The 17544-nt window shown below is 33.9% G+C and overlaps 1 protein-coding gene across 3 annotated transcripts; it reads left to right on the top strand.

Moving 5' to 3' along the window:
* The first annotated feature begins 12150 nt into the window (after positions 1–12150).
* On the top strand, positions 12151–16280 carry LOC121238487 (BEL1-like homeodomain protein 1). 3 transcript variants are annotated; one of them, XM_041135371.1, is made up of 5 exons: positions 12151–12318; positions 12698–13699; positions 14151–14524; positions 14664–14724; positions 14860–16280. In XM_041135371.1, exons 2-5 carry the CDS (start codon positions 12815–12817, stop codon positions 15706–15708), a joined length of 2169 nt encoding a protein of 722 aa, XP_040991305.1. In that variant the 5' UTR covers positions 12151–12318; positions 12698–12814; the 3' UTR covers positions 15709–16280. The 3 variants fall into 3 exon arrangements, with proteins under 3 accessions (XP_040991305.1, XP_040991303.1, XP_040991304.1); XM_041135369.1 differs by having other exon boundaries at positions 12158–12318; positions 12695–13699; XM_041135370.1 differs by lacking the exon at positions 12151–12318 and having other exon boundaries at positions 12357–13699.
* Positions 16281–17544: the final 1264 nt, after the last annotated feature.

The following is a 17544-nucleotide window of genomic DNA, read 5'->3' as shown; positions in this document are numbered from 1 at the left end:
TTTTTGGCACCCTTTTTACTTTTTTTTTTTTAAAAAAAAGTAACCTTAGATACAATTGTGTAGTACGTAAGCGTTGTACAGTCACTTTAAAAAAAAGTGAGGTTTACTATTAAAAAAAATTATTTTTTCTCATGTAGATATCATATTCATTCACTTTTTACAAAGTGATTGTGCAGCGCTTATACATTCACGACTGTAATTATCATTTCTAAAAAATATATATATATATATATATTTCAAACTAGCCTAACCAAGTTTTACGATGTCCATGCATGCATGCATGCATGCATACTTTTTTCGTTTTAAAAATAGCTAGTATTAATGCATGATGCATTTTTCCCGCTTCATCTAACCATCCTATAAATTACTTATAACTAGGTTGTTAAGAATTAAGAGAATTAAGTTAAATACTTTAAAATTCAACAAAAAACACTCGGACTTTCTGTGTACTGCTAGTACTACTAGTACTAGATGATCATTTTAAATTAATACCATACAAAATCTTCCTGGTTAAAACTGTTTCAAAACCAGCTAAGACGTACGCGCGTACTTTTGAGGAAAAACAATTTCTATATTGTATGCAAATCTAGATCATGTCGTGGAAAACACGACAACATTTGCATGCATTCATCAATAAAAAAATATATACCACCCAAAGACACGCATGAACTCGTAGATTAAAAGTAAAGCATGGAGGACGTACGTGTCAACAATGTCGATGATATATATTTTTTTAATCCATAATATAATAATATGCCATTTTCTGCTCCAATCTCTCACATGACTTGATACTCAACATTATAAAAACCATAAATAAATTATTAATTGAATATATTGTAATTAAGCTGGAAAGCTTTCGAAAGATCATCAAAGGTTTTTAAAACTGAATGAGAAATGAATTATTCATAAATATATTTTATAAAAATAAATTTATAAATTGACGTAATTTAATATATATATAGTATATTATATTATAAAATTATTTTTATTATAAAATATATCTAATTTATTACATGAAAATACGACTTTAATTTATGAGTTTATCTCTTTATATCTGCAACTACTTAAAAAAGAAAACAAGTATAAAGGATCACTTACCTTTTTCTGTATAACCTGTACTGTTTATCAACAAATTAAGTAATATATATATATATATACTGATCGAGTTAGCCAAGGAAACTATAATGTCGGTTTTCTACTTATTTTTCCATAGATTTTTTAAAGCTTCAAAAGTAAATCCCAACCTCATCAGCTAGACATATGATGATAAAGACCATAAAATTTATATGGTCACATGGACCTATCATCCCAGTGGCCCTGCGGCAAGAATTTAAAGCACAACCACTTCTGTTGCAGGGGTTCTATTTATTAGGGAGACAAACAAACCAAACTAAAGGCATGCATCAAGTGCTAGCTGATGATCTTGGACGTAGCCCATTTTGTTTTGCCATAAAGTCATGATCTATCTGTTTAGTCTAATTCAAGCCAAAAAAGAAAAAACATAAAGCTTCTTTAATCTGTTATTTTGTTTGCATTAATCATTAAATGTGCTTTAATTCTAGTTACATATTTCATTCTCTATTATTACTTCATATCAATAATGACAACATTAGTTCTTTTGTATTTTTTCTTTTTTAAGGGGTGGAGATTTTCTATTTAGCGAATCGGGATATATGCCATCAGACTCTTTGCATAATTCTTTTGCATTATTAATTCAAAATTGAGAGTATTATTCAACGAATTCCATACGTTGTCAACTTTTATTAGTAGAGTAGTGATAATTTTTTTTTTTAAAAAAATAGATACATATACAATTATTTTTATAATCATTTATATTATAATATCTTAAATTGAGAGTATTTTTATAAAGTTATATTATTTTTATAATTTATTTGATAAAAATATTCATAATTTAAAATAAAATTATATAAAAGATTGTGATAATTATTGTAAGCGTATCTTTTGTCAAATAAATGATCACAATAATCATTCTGGGTGTACGGATTTTACACGTTAATCATTCAGGGGTAGAACGGTCATTTTGGGAAAAGGTCAAATGAAAGCGCGTCGGCACAGAGTGACACGTGCGAGCAGATGCAGGTAGTGGACACGACAACCATGGGAGAAGGGAAGGGGAGGGGGGGGGGGGGCTCGAGAATATATCCACACAACACTGAACATTATTTATGGTTATGCTATTATTGCGGGCCCCACAAGCAATGTTTTTCCAAAAAAGAAAATTGACCCTCTAGACAGGTGGACCCCAAACCCTCGTGGGTTCACACGCCCCCTCCCGCGTCAGGACATATCCAATGGGGGCGAGGCCGAATCTGGATGGGCTCTGTGGGCCCGCACTCGTGCAAAAGGCCTCACAAGTCGACGCGTGTACAGTAGGTGGGTCCTCATTCCGATCGGTGCAAAAGTCCAAGGCGATGGGGGCCCCACTCCTTCCCGCAGAAAGTCACACGGGAGCTGTCTTTTAGCTGGCACGTGGGGTCGTTTTTCTATTTGTTTTTTGCCGTAAGACTAGTCTTTTTTAAATTTAAACAATGCTTGTTAGTGTATTACGTGGCTGCTTATACGCCCCTCTTAACGATAAGAAATGATATTTATAATTACACATTTAAAAAAGAAATTAAATAAATATAAAATTTATATATAATTATATTTAACATTATTTTTAGCCAACGAGATAAAGAGTCGGCACGTACGTAAGATAAGGTTTGATTCCACCTCAGAGCTGCGAGAATTTACATTCGCATGGTTATTACAGACGGACGGCATGTACGGAATCACACGGATCAATGCTAAAATAATAAGATTATGTTTGAATAGTGAGTTGAGGTGAGCTTTTTATGAATAATATAAAGTAGAGATGGTAGAGTGAGTTCTGTGAGGCTTACTTAAGATGAGTTTATATGTGTTTTGATGTTAAAATGAATTTAGATGTATTTATAGAAAGTTGAAAAAGGTTGTGGGTTCTACGTGTTAAAAGGTGTTGAACTGAAAAATGTTATGGATATCACGTATAAAGAGGTTTTGAGTTGAAATGAGTTTAGTGATTTGAGAGTTAAGTATTTGGATGTTAGAAAATATCTAAATTTGAACTGAGCTGAGTTCAGTCAAGGAACCAAATATAGCTAACTAATTTGGTCCTTTTGGTATTTTTTGTGTATGCCATCTGCGTATGTATAAGAGCATTATCATCTAGTTCCCTATAAAATTCTTTAAATTTGAACTAAAATACACAATTCCTAAAATTTTATCCTAAATTGTACACATCTTTCAAACACCTCCTATATCTCATTCCTATCTTATTAAAATAACTTTTTTCTCTTCTTTTTTTATTAGGTTTTTTCTCTCACTTCCATTTTCATTCTTAACTACCAACTCTTTTATCTTTTTCTCTTGTTTTCAGATATCACATTTAACTAATTTTGTAAACACTTTATACGAATTTTTTTCCCGGATACAATAATACTTTTAAATTATTACAGTATTACGAATAATATTTTTTTTTGAATATGTGCGATTTTTTCCAACGCGGTTATATTTTTGAATATGTTTTTGTCCGTATATATATCGGTAATATTTTATTTGCATTGTCTAACTGTAACAATTTTTGTCCTTTTATCTAACGTTAATTCACAAATAAAAAATAACAAAGAAACCCTAGCTTACAAAGATCAGAGAAACCTACAAGTGCAGCTTTGGATGGCAGATAAAATGAGAGATCCAAAAAAAGCTAGGGTTTTGAGTTAGCAAAAACAAATATCAGTGCAGTGCAATATATAAAAAATCCAAATACATACAACCATCAATGAAAATCTCAAAATACATACCCTTATATAAAAAAAAAACCCCCCAAATACATAAAACCAAGAACAGATCTCAGATGAAAGCATACTAATTACTTTGAGTGTGTGTTGGATTTGTGAGAGAGAGAAGGACATAGTCCAGCCATAGAGGATCCCGAAAATGAAATGCAATAGAGAAGGTGGCCAGCCATGGAGGATGCTTATTCTCACAAAATCCAGCCATGGAGGAAGCCGAAACATAATGAAATGTGTGAGAGAGAAGGGCAGAATCCAGCCATGGAGGAAACCGAGAGTGAGGAATATGAGGACTGACAAAAATTATCGATGAAGAGGTTGTCGTCGATGGTGGCTGTGTTGCGAGAGAGGGGCGATATGCATGAGGGCACCCAACCGTTGAGAGAGAAGAACACGCGGGACCAACGATTGGTCAGGAACCAAAATCACGATTGGGGACGTACAGTGGTTCTGCATGTTTCCCCAAATATGGAGAACCACTGTAGCATCCAAGAATCTCATCCCTAATTTAGGGATCTAGATGGAGGGATGTTTTGGATGCAAACCCTAAACTTTCCCTCAAAATATAGAAATAAAATACAGATGCGAAACCGAATGAGAATGCTCTAACAGCTCCTGCCATAATTTTTAGCAAATAAACGTGAAAATATATTAATTAGCTTTATTACGGTAAAGAGCGAGCCTTTATTTATCATTCATTCTATTCATCATTTATACATTACACATCATATTTATTTATTTTTTATTCTTACTAAACTAAAATAATTGTTCTATTCATAGTCCATACACCACAAATTTGATATGGGGAAAGATCATGTGCAGTGTGTGGTCTAGGGATAATTATCAGTATAATCTTTCTTAGCAAAATTAGAGCATTTTTACTTTTTATTATTCTAAATTCAACTATATAAATATTCATTGTTATTTCTTCTTTTTCTTCCAAACCTAAAATAATAAATTATCATAAAAATCAGATTTTTTTTTTTTTATTTTTGTTAACGTGAGATTATATTTTTTGTTTTGTTTTATATAGTCTTAATAATTCAATAAAACTATTTTTTATTAAAAATTTAACTGATTTCTATTACCAAAAACATATTAATTACCACAGTCCAGGTAATACATAAATTATTTTATGAAATAAAAGCATATGATAATTTTTAAAAATAGGGATAAGGAAGGACATGAGACAATAATTGTAATTTTTTAATCTCACTTAGGATCTAAAATTCTTTGTAATGATTTTCCAATGTTTTCCTTATGGAGTAGCATTTGGTTGCAATTAACACAGGACTTAGAAACTCAGGAAAAAAAAAAAGAAAAAAAAAAAAGAAAAAAAAAAAAGAAAAACACAGCAAAAAACAAAAAGCACAGGACTTAGAAAAAAACTAGCACTGTTTTTCTACAACCGGCCATAATTTACTTTATTCTTTATTTTCTCCTAACAACTTTGCTTTATCTACAAATAAAGGTAATTAATTTCATTGTTCAAGGAGGCTTGAATAACGCATCGATCGCAGAATAAAATCAAATTAGAGATTAATGAGAACTAATTCCCTATCTAATTAGAGCATCAACATTAAAAAAGCTAAAGTTTTAGTTTGGGGATATTTAATTTCCTCATAACTGAAACCCAATTGACTTACTTGACCCTTTTTGTCTTTATATAAGTTTTTTTTTGGAATAAAAGAAATGCTCTTTTACAATCACACAAAAAATGTAACAACAAATAAGATCTTTAAAAGTAGATGTCTTTCACAAATAAACCAAAAACCAGAACATGACATGGGCAATCCAGCCCGTTTAGTGAGTACTAGAGGGTACATATGAGGTGAGAGCGGGGAGTAAAATTTCCACCTTGTCTAGGCAGCTGTGGGTAGCAGCTAGGCATATCAATTTGTGTTTATGGGTCGTGTTCGTATATTTCGATTATATGAGTCAACTAGAATACGCCACATTAAGCTACATGGATCAACACGACATGATCCATTTCAACCTATTTCATATAAATAGCCAATTGAACTGACCCGCATAACTCATTTGACATTATTAATATAATTTTACGTAATAATTAAAACTTATATTTATTAGTAGTAGCAATATTTAAAAATAATAATAAGATTACATACTAACAAAAAATATCAATATTTTCAGATTTTCAGCTATAATAAAATCAACATTACAAACTCAATAATAACAAATATGAGTATAGGTCTAAAATTACAATCTTAACAATAAAAACATAAGCACATTAGGAAATATCAATATTACAACCCAACAATAATAAAATTGTAATTTTGAAATAAGATTTAAACAGGTTATTGTGGGTTGATTTCAGATTAAGCAGGTTGACATATTATTAACCTATTTATTAATCATGTCTTAACATGTCAACCTGTTTTGACCCAAACCTATTTATATGAAACTTAAACCCACTAATTGACCTATTTGTGTCATGTTTGTGCTGAATTTACGGATCGTATCACATATTTTTACCTCTAATAGCAGCTAGTAAAGTGAGATTCTCCCTAATCTCCACATGATAATTAATTTCCCAAGTTCCCATAGATGGTAGGTCTTGATGATCTTACAAGCTGACTAATAGATATATATCCAGGCAACTGCCAAAACATAATCATCAAACTCTGAAATTCCATGAATGCAATGAATGACTTTTGTTCAAAATGGATAATATATAGCCAAAATCAACCACAACTCATCAACTTAAGGCATTGAATTTAACTAATTGACATAGACACAATTTGCAATCACCAAAATGAGATTTCTTGCTGTCTTCATTAAGAACTGAATTAGAACTAATTCAAATTATATCCTAAATAGCATAAAAGAGTAGGGTAAAGCACATAGTTGATATATATCAGAGATAGAATTATAGAATTGTAAATGGCCCAAGGCAAGAATCCAAGCGGCACAAATCTCAGTATCTAGGCTGTTTTAGGAATACAGGCCTCTAACTTCTTATATATAGTCAAAAGTTATGAAACATCCTACATTTATTTTGTTGCTCAAACCATGGTGTCACCAAACTATTGGAAAAAGTTCCATAAAAGGTTTTTACAACTTAGGCTAAGTTAAGGCTTTTAAAAAATTAACTCACTTTTAATTGGTCAAGTGTGTTGGGTTATTCCACCAAAACACACTTGCTTTTGGCTGTGTAAGTTGAAAACAAGTTACTGTCATTCTCTTGTCTTCATTGTTGCCTCAACCCTAAGTAAAGCTATCCTAAAAATGTGACACACTTTTACAGAAAAAAATCAAATAAATATGACTGCCACTCATATCGTTTGTTATTGTCCAAATTTCAACAAAAACTAAGATCCTGTTTGGATAGTGAGATGATTTTAGATGAAAGTTGAAAATTATATAAAATATTGTTAGAATATTATTTTGAGATTTGAAAAAATTGAATTGTTTATTATATTTTGTATGGAAATTTGAGAAAGTTGTAATAATAAGATAAGATGAAACCGTTTCTGTATCCAAACGAGACATAAAAGATACTGATCATTGTCCAAATTTCAGCAAACGAGACATAAAACTTTATATTTATCTCATGATGCCTAATTAAGGCATCCTTTAATTATTGTTTTTCTTTAAACACTACCCAAAAGTCTCTAGCCAGCTTGGTTTCATATAGCGTTTAGTTGTTGTTTCAATGGAAGTAAATTCCTCAAACTCACGGCTGAGTTGGAATAGGTGAGACTTTGTATGGTTTATGATGAAATGTAGAAAAACAACATTTAGTATGGCTTGATAGAGAAGCTTTGTACTGACATCTCAAGAGAGTAATTCCTTGACAAAGTTGTTACCATATTTGACAACAATATTAGAATTATCTTAAAAAAAGTGTTATTTGAGTTCTAACCTAGGCAAAACATTTTTCACACTTGATTAAACAGACCTAAACCTCTTTGAGATCAATTAAAATACACACACACACACACAGACACACACACACACACACACACATATATATATATAAAACCATGCCAGGGACTTTGTAATAGAATTTTATGGCTATCCTTAATGTTGTTTTAGGGCTTTAACAATGACCAAAAAACCCTAGTATGAGATGATTATGAGTAATATTCTAGCACCAAGACTTTAGAAAATCTCAATTGCAACACTTAGGAGTAGAATCACCTCATGTATGCATTGTTTAAGCATTTCAAGAACAAAAGACAATTGAAATACAACTTCTAGTGTCCTAAAAGAGGAGAAATTAGTTCTACCTTGTAGTCAAGAAAGTAATATTCATGAAGGTTTGTATAGGTATTCACATGGTATTGTGTGAATAATTTCTTAGGTTGATAATTAGAGAAGTGCTTTGATATTGTGAAGTTAAGAGAAGAAAGTAAATACGATCATGCGTTTGTTCTTTAGCATAGATATTCTAATGTTTCCTTTATGAAAATTCTGTTCAATTACATATTATGAGAATGTAAAGCTTGTTCTTTGGTAGCCCTATCTAGGCACCTCAATATTAAGGAAGAATGTGAATCTAAATGGTTTATATATTGGTATGCTTCCTCCATGTGAGATATTTATGGTAAATACTAACTTAAATGATGAATACAAGAAAAGTTCGAAAGGAAAGAAAAACAAAGTTACTGTATGAATAATGGATGTGGTGCATGTTAATGTTTTATTACTCTTTTAACTATCGAAGATTAACAATATTAACTACTAGATGATCACAAGAAGATGACATGCAAGGAACAGCTCACTCGAGAGCAACTAAGTTTATTAAGCGATAAATATCCTTTGATTAGGTTCAACCTAAGGCCTTGGGTTTAGAATCCTAATCTTTAAGATTGTCAACCTTTACACACGAGGCATGATTGTGTGTTGCACCCCTAGAGATTAAAGAAGTGCATGTAATGTGTATGAATGATATTTAAGTCTAGAAATATTAGTTAAAAGTGAAAACTTTTGTATCATGTCTTTTACAATGTGATATATTTGCATATCAAGTACTCAACTCGTTGTTGTTTTTAATAATTTTAATGTTCTACTTATAGAGGCGTGCAATGAAGGATGTATCAACCAGACTTAGCTCGTGGAGATCGAGACTTAGGAGTTGTTTGAAAGACGGGATGGTTCTATCTCATCTCATCTAATCTCATTCTAAAAAATCATTTAAATACAAACATTTTTCAATTTCAAATATTCAGTTTTTTCATCTAATCTGTACCTAATCATTACAACTTTTCAAAATTTTCAAACAAACACAAAAAATAATACAACATTTTCAAATCCTAAAACAAAAATAATATTAAAAAATTATACTCTAACAATACTTTAATTTATAATATTTTTATTCAATTTTCTCTCTCTCATTCTTCAAAATACCATAAAACATCATTCACAAACCATTTCACTACAATTCACAAACCATTTTACTACTATTTACAGATTTCTCATTCATCTCATTTCTCAAGCATCCCCTTAGACTTGTTATCCTAGCACTTGAAAGTTCTTATATATATATATATATGTATGTATGTAAGTATGTATGTATATTTATTTATTTATTTACGATGACTTTTATAATATAAAAAAAAATTTGCCAACTAAAAAAAAAAGAACAAAGAAAACCCTGAATGAAGGCCAGTCTAGTATCAACTATTTTAATTCGGATAATAAAATACCACTTTATATTTAATACTCGCCCGCCCGCTCGGGTTAATAGACGGTAAATCCACCCAATTTTCTTGTAAATGGATGCATATTGGATGAAAATGTCACGGGTGCCTAGGGTTGTAAAAAATTTGAGAAACCGGTGAACCAACCAGTGGGTTCGGTCCGGTCCCGGTTCCTATTTAGTAAAACCAGTTGAAAACTAGATTTTGATTTTTAGAACACTAATTCGAACCAAGCCGGATCAGACCGAAATGATAAAAACTGGAAGTTCCAGTTTTGGTAGTAAATCTGTCTGGTATCGATTCTTAAATTTCTAAAACTAGTGTATATCGGTTGAAAACCGAACCAATATACACCCCTATGTGTGCTCATTGCCAAGCCCTACCTATTATACCTCATAATTGCTATGTATAACCGTTTGTGGGAGTTGCCATGTAATCGGGGCATCTGACATGGCATGTGTCAATTAAAAAAAAAAAGGGCAACATTTCACTACTATTTTATTTCTTTGTAGAAGAGTTCCAAATTTCCAATCCCAATACTTGAGCAAATCTCCTCTCTCTCTCTCTCTCTCTCCCCCTCAGTTCCCTGAGTTCACAAATCAATTTGCAGTGAACTCAAGGATTTCTCCTCTCTCCCTCCTTTAGTTCGCAAACCCACATATTTTTCTACTTTTTTATCAAAAAGTTTTCTTCTTGCAGGAATGATGATTTATTCCTATTGATTTTCCTTTCGGTTTGGGATGATGATCTTCTCGCCATCTTTCCCTCTTTTCATCATCTCTCCGTCTCTATAATTCAACAAATCCCCCAAAATAAAAAAAAGATCAAGTCTTTCATGTTTTGCAGCTTTAATTCCAAAATCCAATATTAATCAGGTCCAGAAACCACCAACATTTACTTTCTCAAAAATTGATCGACTTCTTGAAAACCCAAAATCCAATCAGACAGCCCGGTTTGGATTCACAATTCATCTTAATTCATCTCACTACTATTCACTACTATTCACTACTATTCATCAACTTTAACTCACAAATCTTACTACTATTCATAACCCATCTCACTATTATTCACAACTCATCTTAACTTATCTTTAAATCCAAACGAGGCAGATTAAAACGTATTTGCAGAAAATTGAAAAGCCTGGAGTGAGCTGACATTTCCAGAAGAACAAAGTGAAAATCTCTTTTCAGAACAAGAAGCGACTCTAGATTCGATTTGCTTTAAGAGAGGCCTCGTAGATTCCGGAACTTGGGTAATCAACTCCTCACATTGGCACTCACTTGCTTGGTAACGTTTTTGAGGATTTTCAATGTCTCTACGAAGTATGTCTTCTCTAAACACTGCCTACTGCTCCTTTCTACTTAGTGTTTGCCTTAATTCTTCAAGTGCCTGAACAAGCATAGCTTCACATTCCTGGGCCTCTCTCAATCGACTCTCTAGTTCAGTTCTTGCTTCATTGTTGGCACGTGCCTCTGCTAATGTTTCAGCCTCCTTTGCAGTGTTCAAAGCATTTTATTAAAACATGTGAACAACTTCCATCAAGATTCCGCGTCAGTTACACAAGGCCGGTTGCAAGTAGAGTTTTTCATTATATCTAACTATAATACATTCATTGGAAATTGGAAATTGATTGTATAACAAAGCCCAAGAAGTATATCGACTAATAAATTAAAGAGAAGGAGGTAGCATATTGTTCTTTAATTAAGAAAAACACTACATGATTTTTTTTATATTTCTCATCTAAATTAATTACAAACGTGTGTCCGTGGTTGTTTGAGCGTATGCCTTGGAATTCCGATTGCTTTATCATCCAACTGGTGCAAGCCAACCACAAAATAATAATAACAACAACAATAATAAAATAATAATAATAATATAAAGAAAAAAATAAATGAAATTGAAAGAGATATTTTATAGTCAGAAAAGTCAAGAGAATTCCTTGGGACACAGCTCGTTCTTACTCTATTATTAGACGCTGGTGGAAGTCGACATTTCCTAGTTTCTCAGCTGTTTTGTGTGTCCTCCTGACCCACCATTCTTACTGTTTTGAGCTTCTACTTTTCTTTTCTCTTTCTTTTTACATCTAATTTGTCACAAACTATTTTTTTTCCTGTTGATTACCGCCATTTATTAGATTTACATCAAATTAACGTGCTTACATCAATGATGCGAAAGGGATATCTTCAAGTTTTCTTCTTCTTCTTTATAATTTTTTTTCCCAATCTCAGACAGTACCTATAAAAATACAGACAAATAGGCCGAGGCAAAGGTGAGAAAAACTATTAAAATGTTTTTTTTTTATAACTAGTTTATTTTTATAAAATTTTTCATCTAAGTAATTTTCTAAAATTTTTATATAAAATATAATAAATAATTTAATTTTTTAAATCTTAAAATAAAAATATTTAAAATCTAATAATATTTTATTCAATTTTTAACTTTTATCTTCATCAATCTTATTTTATCTGCACAATAAATCACGCCTAAATATTTTTGAAAAAAAGTTATTGGACTGTGAATTTTTATTCTTAAATTCTCCCTCTCAATTTTTTTTTTCTAGAATTACACGTCGAATTTTGAAAAATAAATTGGATTGTGGCTAACTTTTTTCGTGAGGCCCTAAAAACTTTCTGTCTTTTATTTATTAGTATCATTTTCATAGAAGAATTGCAGAGACTTTAGTACTCTGACAGGAGCAACTCCCAAAGGCCCTGAACAGAGTATTGTTCCCATGATAGACAGTTGGATAGAGAGACATGTGCTCAGACGTATCCCCTCCTCGTGTATATTAGCCATAATTGATTGGTACTCAGGCACCTGTACGTTTCTGGCATCCTTTGAATATGGGTTATCTTTTTTCCAATTTTTTTTTATCTTATATTTTATTAATTTCTTTTGGTTGTGATCTTTGATGGGTTCTGTGTCGGTCTAAATCATTTAAATCCTTAAAATAATGTTCTCTCTCATTTCTCTATCGATATAAACACCATAATTACATATTCCGCATCTTCTTTCTCTTCATTCCATTCCCAGAGTCTATGAAGATTGATGATATATACAGCTTAATTATTTGTCATGAACTAGAGCTTCACATCAGAGTTTTCAAGTTTTTCTTTTGATGGGTTTTGTAAGAAATGCTTACGGATCTTTCGTGGATGTGATGGATTCATCATCAGCTTTTCTCTTGCTTTTCAGCAGGATGTATCCGTACGACCGCATCAGTCAGAAACCGCATCAACGATCGAGTTTAAAGCATTCAAAAATGGGCTGAATTCATAACGCTCCAAATTTTCTGTTATCTTTTCGTTCAAATCCATGGGGACGTACTTTCATGGGAGATCAGAATTCCAAGCCGCCGCGGATGGGCTTCAGACACTTTACCTCATGAACCCAAACTACGTACCCTACTCTGACAACCAAGACCACCACCATCCAGCAGCCAACATGCTTCTCCTCAACCCCGCCGGCAACGCGCTCAACTCTGCTACCCTATCGCACGCGCCACCCCCTAGCCAACACTTTGTCGGAATCCCACTGATTCCCACGAACAATTCAGAAGATCCAAACCGTCCATCCATGCTAGCTCCGCATGAAATTTCAGCCCTCCATGGCATCGCCACCTCTCGTGTTCACTACAACTTATGGGGTCCGGTGGATCACGCGGCTTCCGTGACAGCGGCGAGCAGCTCCGGCGGCGGCGTGGAAGTTGCGTCGCAGATGGGTTTTGGGGGACCTACTCAGCAGGGTTTGTCACTTAGTCTGTCTTCGCAACAGACGGCTGCGTATAATAGGTCACTTTCGGGTACTGAGCCTCGTGATCATGTTGCAGCAAGGCATGCTCATATTCAGGGTATATCGCCGACAAGTGGGGAGGATCTGCTTGCGTCAGGGAATTCTCCATCGTCCGTATCGGCCGTGTCAAACGGAATTCCGGGCATGCAAAGTGTTGTTTTGGGCTCAAAGTTCTTAAAGGCTGTACAGGAAGTTCTTGATGAAGTTGTAAACGTTGGAAAGGGAATGAAAGTGGCCTCCTCGCTGGAGGGGACCAAAGAGAAGATGAAGATGAATAATGAACCTACGGATGCGATACAAGATATTGGTCATGGGGAAAGTAGTTCTAAACAAGCGGCTGAGCTCACCACGGCTCAGAGACAGGAGCTCCAGATGAAGAAGGCAAAGCTTGTTAACATGCTTGATGAGGTACATATAATCCTTTCATGACACTTTTTTTGTTGGTTTTCATTTCATTTCTTCATTAAGCTATACATGATTTTGGTTTATGTTTTTTATAATTGGAAACAAGTAATCAAATTTCGGTTTTCCCAGTAATTGAGGTTGGGTCGACTAAAAACAAGTGGTCGATCGTCTTTATAAAAAACAAGTAATCTAGGTGGGTTTCAGTCCAATTCAGGTCACTCAAACTTACTTAGTAATTATCTAAATTAAATTTGGAAACAAATTATTATAGGAAAGTAAAATTTTTGATAATATCGAAGGGAATAATCATATACGGCTGGACCTTATCTTTGTTTTTCATGTATCGTTAGGCTTGCTTGCGGTCCTTGTCATTTGGGTCCAATATCTGCCAAACTCATGTAGGACGTACTTTAAAACTGTCACTTCTAATTGTCTTTTTGGTTTGAACATGAAGGTGGAGCAAAGATATCGACAGTATTACCACCAAATGCAGATTGTGGTGTCTTCGTTCGAGCAGGCCGCAGGTTTAGGTTCGGCAAGATCTTACACAGCCCTTGCTTTACAGACTATCTCAAAGCAATTCCGATGTCTCAAAGATGCAATCTCCTCACAAATAAAAGCCACTAACAAGAGCTTGGGTGAAGAGGATTGCTTGGGAGCAAAGGCAGAGGGTTCAAGACTGAGGTATGTCGATCAACAGCTACGACAACAGCGGGCGCTGCAACAGATGGGAATGTTCCAACACAACGCTTGGAGACCCCAGAGAGGATTGCCTGAACGAGCTGTTTCTGTTCTACGTGCTTGGCTCTTTGACCACTTCCTACACCCGTAAGTGTCTTGACATGATGCGCGGCTAACCCAGTCCAATCACAATCAAAAGAGCGAATTCTCTCTTTTCTCTTGTCAGTTAGTATAAAGTAATACTACCTTTGTTCTCTTTGTAAATGTTTTCTCCTTGAGTTTGCAGATACCCTAAGGATTCAGATAAAATTCTGCTTGCAAAACAAACTGGGCTAACTCGGAGTCAGGTAAATTATTATATGTATTGGATTAATCAAGATCGTAGATTTCGATTTCATGTCATATTGCTTCTTTTCAATTTCTTTACCTTCTCAACCTCTTAGTTATGTCAATTCTTATCAAAGAGTACAAAACTAATGCAGGTGTCCAACTGGTTCATAAATGCCCGAGTTAGGCTCTGGAAGCCAATGGTTGAAGAAATGTATTCAGAAGAAATTAAGGAACAAGAGCAAAGTTCTTCTCAGGATAATATTACAAACAAGCGAGAATCCAACAAGGAATCGGGATCAAAAACAATTTCACCTCAAGAGAGTGCAGCCATTAGAATTGATCAAACTAAAGGCCTTCAATCAAAACTAGAAACGTTCACCAACCCAAGCTTTTGTTCAACGGAAATCTCTAACTCTTCAATGTCAACATCTCCCATGGGCGGATCCATTCAAACCCAGTCAGCCATTAACCTAATTGGATCGTCCAACATGCAAAGAAGTCCCAAGAAACCAAGGAATTCTGAAATTGAGAATTCTCCAGATAGAATCTTCTCAATGGAAATGGCCATGAAACCCGATGAGACAAGTACAGATAATATCAGCACAAAGTTTGGAACTGAGAGGGCGCAGACCAAGGATGGCTATTTATTTTTCAGTGGCACTACCGATAGTGATGGTGGCGGATTCAGTACATATCCTATGGGAGACTTTGGAAGGTTTAATCCCGAGCAATTAGCACCAAAGTTTCAAGGAAATGGGGTTTCCCTCACTCTTGGCCTTCCTCACTGTGAGAATCTGTCTTTAGCAGGAACCGGCCAGCACAGCTACCTCTCGCACCATAATATTCCAATGGGAAGCAGACTTGAAATGGGGACCGCTGAAACCGAATTTTGTGTCATTAACCCGCCGCAGCATTCTCACTCTAACGATGGCTACCAGAACATCGACATTCAAAACAGAAAGAGGTTTGCTGCCCAATTGCTGCCTGATTTTGTGGCCTGAGATTGAACTTGCATGCACCTCTCCCACTTCAGGCCCTTATATTTGCTACCATTGCAAATCACTTAGGCATGTTATCTGCAGGATATATATTGCAGCTAAATATATATATATATATATATATATATATATAGTTAATTAAATGACTCTTTAGGCCAAAGAATTAAAGGAAATGGTGAAAGTAGTCTTGTTGATTTCGGTTTCCACCATCTTTGTTGTCCATGCATTGATCCTTTGAAAGAGGAGAAGCACGTTTAAATCTAGGGAAACAAGTCATAATAGGGTCGATATAGTTGCAGAAAACAAGTAGGTTTTCTTAATTAATGGCTTATGATCAGTTGAACTTTCAACATTGGGGATCGTTTATGTATTGTATTGATACCCTTTGATATTGCTAGCTAGCTAGGTTGATTGGAAAGTTTCATGAATAGCTAAATGGTATATATATATATATATATATATATATATATATATATATATATATATATATAGTTTGTAAATTAATTTCTTGTAAATCATTTGTACGTACATTTTTGTGTTTCGAGGCATCAATATCATGCGGTTTCAGGAGGACATGATTTAATTTACATGCACAGCTAGATAATATTGGAGATAAATCATGATCTATGTGTGCTTCATGTTATTATAAATAAGTTTTCTAGATCTGTTGAACTTTTGCTAGATTTTCCACAACATGATCAGATCCTTGCATGGGCTCGCATTTTAATTAATACACTATCATCGTGTATTAAATGCATGAATGCCAAGTACTATAGTACGTACGTACGTACTAGGACTGTTTTTATTTTTTATTTTTTAATTTCAGTCTTTTTAAAAAATAAAAACAAGATATTCCCCCTCTTGCTAGGTAGGACACCACGCACGTACGTGCGTGATCAGGAAATTTGAAGAACTATTTAATTAGTACAATAATTAATCATGCGAAAGCCGTGATCAAGATAATTGATCATTTTCATTTTTTTTTATAAGAAATCATCATTTCATTTCATTAGAGAAAACGATTACATACATTGATCGAGAAATAAAGTCTGGAATACAATTCCATTACATTTGAATATTCTCAACTTTCCAAGCATTACGTGCAAGTAGATGAGCAGCCTTACTTCTTTCCCTATAAACATGATTAAAGGAATAGGAAACAAAACAATGCTTAATCATTTGAACTTCTGTAAACAGTGCACCTAACAAAGAATCACCCATATTATCATTTTGAAGAGATTGATGAATAAGAAGCAAACAATCACTCTCAACAATAATATGTGAGATGCCCCATAGTAGAACATAGCTGCAATCCTCGGAATATTGCCAATAACTCAATCACTTCTAGATGCTCCACTTCATTTTCTGCCCTACATGTAGCCATAAGCACTTTGCCATTTGCACCTCTAAGAATAGCTCACACCCCTGCTTTCTGCATATCTTCAAACATAGCCCCATCCGTGTTTAGCTTTAACAATGAAACAAGAGGTGGATGTTAACTGAAGTGAGATCTCAACTGCACATTAGTTTTAACCTTAAATGCTTTAAATTAAAACTCTGCATAAGGCCTATAGCATGATTAATCACAGATTTTGGACTCAGCCACACTTCTTCAAATTCCAACTTATTTCTTCAGTACCAGAAGGCCCAAGTTAAACTGAAAAATAAATCCAGTTTATCGGCTTTGTTGTCTTCTACTAGCTTTAAAGCTATGTAAAAAAGTTTTAAGCTAGTGTTGCTAGGCAGAAAAGGAAATACTCTTTCCATTCCTCCTTAATCTGAGGGCAACTAAGCAAAGCATGATGCATATCTTCTTGTGACAATGCTCAAAGGCTACAC

The sequence above is a fragment of the Juglans microcarpa x Juglans regia genome, chromosome 7D, assembly GCF_004785595.1.
Source record: "Juglans microcarpa x Juglans regia isolate MS1-56 chromosome 7D, Jm3101_v1.0, whole genome shotgun sequence".
NCBI classification, from domain to species: domain Eukaryota; kingdom Viridiplantae; phylum Streptophyta; class Magnoliopsida; order Fagales; family Juglandaceae; genus Juglans; species Juglans microcarpa x Juglans regia.
This window is presented reverse-complemented; position numbering and strand designations above follow the sequence as displayed.